The following is a 10,926-nucleotide window of genomic DNA, read 5'->3' on the forward strand; positions in this document are numbered from 1 at the left end:
TCCCAACTGGTAAGAGTTTCCTTCACTTTGGATCCAAAAAGGGACAAGCCATCAAAAGGGGTGTTAACAAAGGATGACTTAAAGGGCTCCGCAAAGGAACATAAGCACATCCAGGAATGTCTCCTAAGAGCAATTCCTGTACCCGCTGCCCTGTTTGTTCCATCAGCTGCATACGAGACCAGGCGCATGGAAGAGTTTACAAGAGAATTAAGGGTAGCAAGCTGGGAAGTTACTTTATCTGAAACCCCTGCAGCTACTGAACCCTGCAGAGCATCTCCCAGCTCTTTTAAGAGATCTCTTTGCAGCCTAGTGAAAAGAGTGAGATAGTTCGGTGACCAGACAGCAAAGGTGGCTTAACTAAACAAGCGCTTTCCATATCTGTCCATAATCCTAGAATATTTATTAGGTGGATGGACAGACATCAAAGTTTCAGATAACTCCTTGGTGGCTGCCACCACCACCATGGCATCAACGGGAACTCCTTTTGTTAGAAAAGCCTTGTCCTGGGGAGAGATAATAAACTTATTAGGCCTCCGAGGGACAGGTTCCTGGTATCCGGGGACTCCCACACCTTTCAATAAACCACTTCCATAATCTCTTCGAAAGGCGGAGACACCCAAGTGGCAGAGGGCTGAGACCCGAAAGTCTTGAGGTAGACTGACTTATCAGTAGGGTTTGATGGGCTGCCAGCCACCCCTCTGTTTAAGAATTTCCAAGATATCTCCAAAAGATATATCCTCAGAGGGGGATCATGGAGACCCTTCTGACTCATCTAAGTCAGTGTCTGAAGTGACGGATTCCTGTGGGGAGTCCAGATGCTTCCTCTTGTAATGTCTCTTCCTGGGAACCTCCTCAGTGAGACCTTCTGGTGAGATCTCGGAAGACCAAGGCTGGCCCAACGGGGTATCCTGAGGCTCTGGGCCTCTACGCTTTTGTGAAACCAGTAACGCAGAAGTAGACACAGGTGCTTTATGGGAGGAGGTTGCTGGTTTCGATGATGTTGGTGCCAGAGGGGAAAACACTCTCCTCATGGCATCGAAAGCCCCCCCAGCTACGATGCGAAAGAACCCCTTGATCAGAAGAAGCAAGTGATTCCCCCGGCACTGAAGCGGTAGGCTCCAAGCCAGAGGGAGGTGCCGAACTCACCCGTGCCAAAGCCCCGAGAGGCAAAATCAGAACTGAAAGGTCGGTTCGACTATCCTCCCATGAACTGACTGGCGAGTGTTGGCCCCTAGACTCCACGGTGGGCACTGAGGAAGTATGAGTAGTAGGAACAGACAGACCTGGAACAGGTGCCGGCCCTGACGGTTCTACGATCATCTGCTCCGAGCACTCCGGCTCTGAAGCCTCGAGTCGGATCTGAGGAGGAACGAAGTAGCAGGCTAGCTCCTGGTCAGTTCTGAAGCCCCAACGGTTGGCCCTGACAAAAGTTTGGCCAGCACCACACGATCCACATCCATGTCAGAAAGTCTTGAGGATCGAGAAGAAGCCACCGATTGAGGAATGGGCGACTTAACGGTAGGAGATACCGGCTCCTACCAACAAGGACAACCGTCAGCTCCAATATTTGTGGCGCCGAGGAAGACGATTTGTCTTTGACTTTAGTAGTCGATGAGCTTTTCTTCGGCTCTGTCCCAGAAGTTGTCTTTGAAGATTTTGGATGTTTGTCCTGGGTATTGTCCTTATCCAACGACTCCTGAAAAGAGGACTTTACCAGACCTCTAGCAACCAATTTACACTTCCTCTCATGTAACACCCTAATACTGAAAGAGTGGCATATTGAGCAGTCCTCTTGATGGTGAACCTTACCCAAACAATATACACACTAAGAGTGCCAATCCGTAATGGATATCTTCTGCTCACATTTAGGACATTTTTTTTAAAACCAGATTTTGATTTTTCTTGCTGAGACATGTCTACAATTTGCAGGCAAAATTCACACACGCACAGTTTATATATATATATATATATATATATATATATGTGTGTGTGTGTATATATATATATATATATATATATATATATATATATATATATATGATACCCTAAGAAAAAAACACGGGCTTAAGAAAACAATTATCCTAAGGTCACTGGCTATAACAATACACACACTAACAAACATTAGAAATTAAAGAATAAAGCCTATTAATTTAAACATGCTAAAACACTTAGCAAAACAGCCCTAAGTAAACATGGGCTTAAGAAAGAAAGGGATAAGCCTTCTATCTTCAAGATACCAAAACACTGTAATAAAAATTAGCACACTAGGGAAAGGGAGTTAGTGTTGTTGCCTCACAGCAAGACGTTGTGCCGTTCGATTCTCAGCTAGAGCATCTTCTGTGTGGAGACATGTGTGAATGGGTGTACCTTCATTGAAGGTTGTGCATCAGGGCTGGCAAACTCAGCACGTAAAAAATCTACTGCCAAATCTACTGCCAATCATTTGCGGACTGGTGTTCCGCTGTGGCGACCCCTAACCGGGAAAAACCGAAAGACACAAAAATAAGGGAAAGGGAGTTAAACTAGGCCTAATTAAAAAAAATGGCCACAAAGGAGAGAAGGCGTTTACTAACAAAAAAGTGCAAAAGCACTATGGCTAACTCTCCTAACTAACTAAACTAAACTAAGCAATTGCTGTATAAAGAAAAAAATTTCAATAAGAAGTAATAATTATCAAAATGTGTGTGTTCCAAAAGTTTATCTAATTATCAAAATACTTATATTTCACTGGCCAGAGCTGGTGAAATGCCCGATCTGTTGCAGCGGCAAATGAGATCTGAGGGAAGCACTAGTGCATCATGGGATAAGGAGTAGACCACGAGCTGGTTGAATACCTCGAGCTTTTGCATTTGGCCGAGTCAGAGCCGAGCATCGGCTCTAAACCCTTCAGTAAAAATGAAGGCGAGCTAGAACAACTTCACATACAATATTCTCCTTCTGTACCACATGAGAAACATTTGGGTCTCTCCATCAAAGGCTGTTACTAGCTATTATAGGCACAGCCACAGCTACTGCACAGTGAAGAGGCATCTGTTGGGTGCAAGCTGTTAGGAGGTATGAGTAGCAGGAGCTGATGGTGTGCAAGTACAGTATCAGCACTGATTTATGAATGCAGATACTGCATTTGCTAAAACAGGTGAATTGCTCTATGTATGAATTAACTGTAGCAGTTGTAACAGTTGTAGCAAGCAGCTTGCAACAGTTATCGGAACACTACGAGTTTTTAATTCTTTTGGTCAGTTTTAAGTGAGGAGGTTGCCAGTTTGAGCACTATGATTCTGATTATAGGCAGAGTGAGTGTAAGGTCAAAGGCTGTCAAGTCAATAACTGCACCTGGGAGAAGTAACAGTACAGATGGGCTAGCAAAAGCTGACTGCACTTCAAGAAAACAGTAGGAACTACAGCATACCCCAGCTGCATATCTCACTGGTACTACATCCTCTAATTGCTACTACTATTGTCAAGTCAAAAGTCACACTGGCTTTGACACAATCATAAATAGGTAGCTTGAATTGCTTCCTGCTCGCTTAATAAATGGACCAAGCAGACCTACTTGAAGACAAAGCACATCTTGGGTCCGCACGCTAAATAAGTTGGAACACAGTGCTGTGTTTCTGATGTCAGCATGTGGGGCAGTGCTGTGCTGTTGGCAGTATGGCAATGAGGAACAGTAAAGTAATACTCTGGCTGAGCGAGTCATCTGCTACCAGTACAAAGGTCTTTAACAGGACTGCAAGCAGCTGTATCAGGAGCTTGGGGCTGTTGCAGTTTTTATAAAGGAAAATTAGGTACACCCATGCAATTCATGACAGTTGAAAGGTATTCAGTCCTAGTATGTCACTTGACTTAGTACTACAGTACTATTAGCGATGGCTGAAAACTGCACACAATGGTTTTTATGTTCACTGTCCATGGTGTACTACTACAAGTTGCAGGACACCTCTAGATGTGCAGAATATGTACAGGTAGTAACTTTATGCAGCATTAAGTCCAGGACTGCTCCTTGATCCATGTATGCAACAAATAAGCTGAGCTCATCACAGAAAACTTATTCTTGTGGCTGATACTAGGCTTAATACCCAATGTTCTAGGAAACATTCCAGCACTCAAATAAAACTCATTTAACCATATTGATGAAATTATCTGCTAAAAACAGAATATGCAAGCTCTGTCTGGAACAGGGTAAATAACTGACTTAATTCACAACATGCCATTTTTAGTGGGAACTGTAAGAAACTTAGTTAATGTAAGAACCAAAACAGGTAAATGATGGACTGACTGCACAAAAGCATTATATCTTGGCAGCACAATTACAGTGGATATAAAAAAAGTGTACACACCCCTGTTAAAATGCCAGGTTTTTGTGATATAAAAAAACGAGACCACAATAAATCATTTCAAAACTTTTCCCACCTTTAATGTGACCTATAACCTGTACAATTCAATTGAAAAACAAACAAATCTGTTAGGGAAAAAATATAAAAAAAAAAAGTGTACAATACGCTGGTTGCATAAGTGTGCACACCCTTAAACTACTTCTTTGTTGAAGCACCTTTTGATTTAATTACAATATTCGGTCTTCTTGGGTACACACCTGCCATCAATTAAAGAGACTCTGATTAACCCCAAATAAAGTCCTAGTAGGATTTTCCTGACATTTACTCAGTTGCCTGCTACAGCAAAAGCCATGGTCACAGAGAGCTTACAAAGCATCAAAGGGCTCTCACCGTTGAGAAATATCAGTCAGGAGAAGGGTACAAAAAAATTTCCATAGCATTGGCTGTACCATGGAACACAGTGAAGATAGTCATCAAAAAGTGAAGAAAATCTGGGACAACAGTGACGTTGCAAAGAACTGGATGTCCCTCCAAAACTGATGAAAAGACAAGACGAAAACTGGTCAGGGAGGCTGCCAAGAGACCTACAGCAACACTGAAGGAGCTGCAGGAATTTCTGGTAAGTACTGGTTGCATACTACATGTGACAACAAATTCCCATATTCTCTATATGTCTGGACTATGGGGTAGGGTTGCAAGGCAGAAGCCTTTTCTTACACAGAAAAACATCCAGGCCCGGCTAAAATTTGCAACACAATACATCAAGCATGTGGGAAAATGTGTTATGGTCTGATGAGACCAAGGCTGAACTTTTTGGCCACAATTCCAAAATGTACATTTGGTGCAAAAACACTTTGCATCACCAAAAGAACACCATTCCCTACAGGGAAGCATGGTGGTGGCAGTATCTTGCTCTGGGTTGCTTTTCTTCAACTGGAACTGGGGTTTTAGTCAAGGTGGAGGGAATTATGAACAGTTCCAAATACCAGTCATTTTTGGCCTAAAACCTTCAGGTGTCTGCTAGAAAGCTGAAGATGAAGAGGAATTTCACCTTTCAACATTACAATGACCCCAAGCATACATCCAAATCAACAAAAAAATGGTTTCACCAGAAGAAAATTAAAGTTTTGGAATGGCCCAGCCAGAGCCCAGACCTAAATCCAATAGAAAATCTGTGGGGTGACCTGAAGAGGGCTGTGCACAAGAGATGCCCTTGCAATTTGACAGATTTGGAGCGCTTTTGCAAGGAAGAGTGGGCAAATATTGCCAAGTCAAGATGTGCCATGTTGATAGACTCCTACCCAAGATGACTGAATGCTGTAATTAAATCAAAAGGTGCTTCAACAAAAGTAGTAGTTTAAGGGTGTGCACACTTATGCAACCAGCTTACTGTAAGTTTTTTATTTTATTTATTTATGTATATTTTTCCCCTACCAGATTTGTTTTTCAACTGAATTGTACAGGTTATAGGTCACATTAAAGGTGGGAAAAGTTTTGAAATGATTTATTGTGGTCTCATTTTTTATATCACAATAACCTAGCATTTTAACAAGGGTGTGTACACTTTTTATATCCACTGTAGTTTAGCATTAATCACTCTCCTGCATACCGTACTACTTAATTCAAGTATACTTGATTCACTATTATCATTCATTGGCCTCAGTAGTCCTAATAATCACTGTGGTACAATGTTTTTTTTTTGTTTTCTGGCTTACAGAAGACATACACTGATATTTATCTGTTACTGATCTTTTACAATAATGTACACTGTTTCTGTTACAACTTCAGTACAGTAGCTACCTTGTTAATTTTGGAAATGCTTAACATCGATAAACATTTCATTTAAACAAAGTATGGTATTACTGCAGTTGGACCCTGTAGTACTACAAGCACAAATGTGTCTGGGTTGACTGCCTGGCACACGCCATTGGCTATGACCCGATGAAATAATTTAATTTAATTTCTAATAATGTTTTGTTGACCAACATTATAGACATACTGAATACATTAGATGTCATTACCAATGTACAACAGTGTTTGTGTACTTACAGACCTTTCCTAGCACATTCAATTTCACCTTATGTAAAGGTGTTTGTTTTTTGTGCAAGAGTTGACAGCACTACTACTGAAAAACTGCCAATGTCTTAGAAACTAGCAACACATGAGTCTGCAAAATACAGTGTAGTTAAAATACTATAAAGACATGACTTACCAACTGATCAGCCTTCCACTTTTCTTCCATAGCTTTCATAACTCTGCATATAAAAATGTTAAAATGTTAAATAATGGCTCAAATAAGTTCATTAAGAAAACAAATACACATCTAGCAACTGCTCAGCATACGAAAGTGGATTATAATAAACAAGGAACAAAATACACATGAACATTCTGAATGCTTTAAAGGTGAAAAGATTTTCAGTAGCATTTTTAGTAGATGATTTGAGTTGTTGTAAGCAGTTTTACTGCACAGCAAAATAAAGCTCATAAAACTTTTAAATGTTACACTGAAATACTTTTTAATACCTTAAAGCGAACTACTGCTGAACTGGCCATTTCCATTGCTCCAAGACAGTGGCAATATCAACAACTCTCCTAAAAGTGCTGCAAAGATGTGCAGGTCCTCTGGAGAATTATGACCACAAATCAGTAACACCGACTTGATGATGGAAGCTGAAGCATCTTCCAATACCTTGGAATTCAAAGGTAATGTCAAGGCTAATCTACTAAAACTGAGTAACGACTTGGCTAAATTGAAAAACCCTTTCCATCTTGACCACCCCACTGCTTAAGGAGAATACTTTACCACCAAATTCTACGCACATGTAAATAACTGGAGAGAGTCATCTGTCCTCCTCAGTATTAAATGCAATGCTAAATTTAAAAATAAGCCCCTATGGAGGATCTCAAATATAAACAGGCTCTATGATAAAAAAAATTCACTGCATGCAATAAATAAATTTAACTCAAAAGATGCCAATAATGTTCTTGATGAAATTAACAAGGAACTCCAGACCTTGATCAAATCTACCAAAGCCAGACAGGAGGTAAAGACAAAACAGCCACCCAGGTGAAAGATAACCACAAAACCTTCTTTAACTATGTTAGAAATCTCAGAGACAATGCCCAGCACTGCACAGATTGAACAGTAAAGGATACCACATACTTGGACCAAGATGACATAGTCAATCTACAAGAGGAAAAATGTAATTCGGGCTTCACCCGTCTTTCCTCCTATATTCCCAGATCATATAAATGCATCTACTCCTCCCCCAAAATTTCCCAACAAGTCCTGACCAAGGCCATGAACACTATTAAAACAAAACAGGGCATCTGGACTCCATTTTGCATCCAGGGAAGTACATTTAGATTACTGTATTTATCTTAACATTTAAACCAGTTTTGTGTGGATCCTCTTTTTGTACATTACTGTGTTTCCTCTGAGTCTGAAGTTACAACTATTAATTGAAGGTATTTACTGTCTGCATTGCTTTTCAAGGAGTTCTGTGCTGTATCTAGGTATTTACATAAGTTCTGAGTGGGTTATCTCTTTTTTGCATTTTACTATTTCTTCTATGAATTTGAAGCTGCAGCTATAAACTGAAATCATTTTACAGTTTGCATTGTTATTTTGTGCTCTTAAGTGGATTAACCAGCACTGCTGCATCCAAAGGCTGTGCTTTAGTCACTTTTCAAACTTAGAACAGCCAGCCAGCTTCAGCCAGCTGTATCATTTATCTAGTGCTTGTGGTTATTAAACCAAGTGCGAGTGGGTGATTTCTGCAGTTCTGGGAAGATACTGACTAGAGCTTTAGCATTCATTTCCCCTGGTATTTATATTGCATAACCAGTCAGGCATTTTCTCTTACTCAAAGCTGAAGCTCCTATGCACAAGCTACAAAGCTAAAAGCAAACAAAACATCTGGACTCCATTTGCATCTAGGGATGTACATCTACACTAATGCACTTATCTTACCATTTAAATCAGTTTTGTTTCCCACCCACCTGCCATTTCTTTGTTGTACTTTTAAACTTGCTGTCTTCTGAGCTGCCTTAAAAGCTCTCATTCAATGCCACCTTCCCGTCTTCTTCAACACTCATGCTTGACTGCCGCAGGTCTTCTCTCACATAATCCATCCATCTCTTTGCTGGATGTCGTCATTTCCTCTTGCCTTCTTCCTCTCTGTCCCAAATCTTCTTCACCAGACTGCCTTCTGTTTTTCTGCATATGTGCCCAAACCACCATAATCTGCTCTCTTTGACCTTCTCTGCAACTGGAGCTACTTTGGCTTCTGCTCTTACATCCTAATTTCTTCTCCTATCCCGCAGTGTGCACCCCTCAACCAATCTCTGGCACTTCATCTCCATCACCTCTAGCTTCCTTAACTGCTCTGCCTTTACTGCTCAAGTTTCTGTACTACACAGTAGTCACAACACTGTTTTGTACACTTAACTTTTCAGCTCCTTTGGCATTCTTCTGTCATACACTACACCGGATACTCTGTGCCAGTTGGCTGCAGCCCCTCTGATTCTAGCTTTAACCTCTTCGTTAAGATGTCCCTTTTCCTCAACCACCCCTTAAATATACCTGATGCTGTTAACCTGTTCCACTATTTTCCCTTAGGCTCATACACTAATACTAGGCTAACTGCCCTTGTAGGTCATTTTAAGCCTAGCCAATTATCCTATTGGGGGATCAAATCCTATATCTTTGTGTCTGTAAGGTAAACAACTTAACCATTATGCCAACCCTCCATCCCTTCTATCTCAGTTCTCAGCTTCTAATGATTTCTCCCATTTGCTGCCATTAAAACGGTCTTATCTGTACTCAAATACATCCCATATACCTTCAGTTTTGCATTCCATTCCCCTATCCTTTGCTAATGTTCTTGGTCAGAGTCTGCTTGTAATGGCACATCACCTGCATACAGCAAATGTTTTGATCTGTCCCTTTTGGCCTGTTTGCTAATGTAATCTATCATCCGTATGAACAGCAGTGGGTTCAGTGCTGAACCCTGATCCACACTCACTCCCAATGGGAACCCCTCTGTGAGACCAAACGCTGCTCATACTTGTGCCATTGAGGCCTTATACATAGCTTACACTAATTCTACCAATGTTTCTCAGACTTTGAACCACCACAGGACTGCCCAAATCAGCTTTCTTGGGACCATGTTATATGCTTTCTACAAGTCTATGAATGCTCAGTTGGACTCTTCCTCATCTCTAGCTTCTTCTCAACTATCTGTCCCACTACAAACATTGGGTCATTTGTGCTGCATTTTAATCTGAACTGCTCATCTCCCATGTTACATTCTACTACTCAGCATGTTTATCAATCACCATATCCAGAACTTTCATGCAATGTGACAGGAGTATGATACCTCTATACTGCTCACAGTGGTGAATGGTCCCCTTTGTTCTTGAACACTGGCACTTGCATGCTTGTTTTCCAGTAAGCTAGGATATGCCTTAGTCTCCACACTGCTAGGAGTACCCTCAGGAGTCATTTCTTCCCTATCTCACCCAGCATCTTCATCATATTTGCTGTGACCTCATCTGAGCCTGCTGCTTTCCCTGACTTAATTTTCCTTAGTGCTGTTCTTACTTCTTCTCTGGCAGGCCCCTCCTCTTCTGTCATCGCAAGCTGTGTCTGGGTCAGTACAACTTCTGCGGGATTTTCTTCACTTAGAAGCTGCTGGAAGTACTCCTTCCATCTCCCTTTGATGTACTGTGGACTGGTGAGTAAGTTGTTGCTGGCATCCCTTATGAAGTGTGTCCTACTATCTTTATCTTTCTGTCTTTACCTAGCAACCTTATATATTTTGACTCACTTTCCAAAATCTGACAGAAAGCCTCTAATGCCTTGCTCTTTGCTACTGCAACTCCTTTCTTAGCTTCTTTGTTAGTCAACCAGTATTCCTTCCATGCCTGGTATGTTTTTTTCTATCTCCGACTTTTTCCTGAATGCCTTCTTTCTTTTGATAACTTCCTGGACTTCAGCATTCCACCTCTAGCTTTCCTTATGTGCCTTCAGCATTCCACCTCTAGCTTTCCTTATGTGCCTTATTTCCACACCTGGCTCAGCCACATATCTGTTGTGTAATCGTTACACATGCTGTTTTGAGACACTGCCATTCTTCAACTCCACCCATTTCATTTTCTTCTTGAGGCGACAGCCCTGAGTAATTTCTTCAACTGTTGTTCAACTTTAAGTCCTCAGACTGGTCTCTGTTGACCCAGTGTCTTCTCTGATCATTGCTTACATTGTGGCAACAAGTAGTTTATGCTGTGGGCTAACTGTTTCACTGGGGATGGCTGCGTAATTGCTGATTCTACCAGAGTGCCCTTTCCTTACTATGATGAAGTTTACCTGAGTTGCATGTCAACCCCTCCCACATGTGACCTTATGACTGTCTGAACCATGTGTTGGCTAATATCAAGCCATTTGCAGACAAAAGTCTAAAATTACTTCTACTTCTTTACTACTGTTGCCCCAACCATGTGGACCCTGGCAGTCCTCGTATCCTGTTCTGTCTGTCCCAATGTGTGTATTTGAGTCGCCCATTATCAAAACCAATTCATGTTGTCC

The 10,926-nt window shown here is 41.3% G+C and overlaps 1 protein-coding gene across 1 annotated transcript in view; it reads right to left on the bottom strand.

The window, feature by feature from the left end:
- Positions 1-10,926, bottom strand: part of ATG14 (autophagy related 14) — a 516,698-nt gene that overhangs the window by 388,505 nt on the left and 117,267 nt on the right. The window contains exon 3 of the mRNA XM_044074421.1: positions 6,550-6,592. Within this exon, the coding sequence (XP_043930356.1) occupies positions 6,550-6,592 (43 nt within the window). The remainder of the gene's footprint in view (positions 1-6,549; positions 6,593-10,926) is intronic.

The sequence above is a fragment of the Protopterus annectens genome, chromosome 6.part0, assembly GCF_019279795.1.
Source record: "Protopterus annectens isolate FY-2018-M chromosome 6.part0, PAN1.0, whole genome shotgun sequence".
NCBI lineage: Eukaryota > Metazoa > Chordata > Ceratodontiformes > Protopteridae > Protopterus > Protopterus annectens.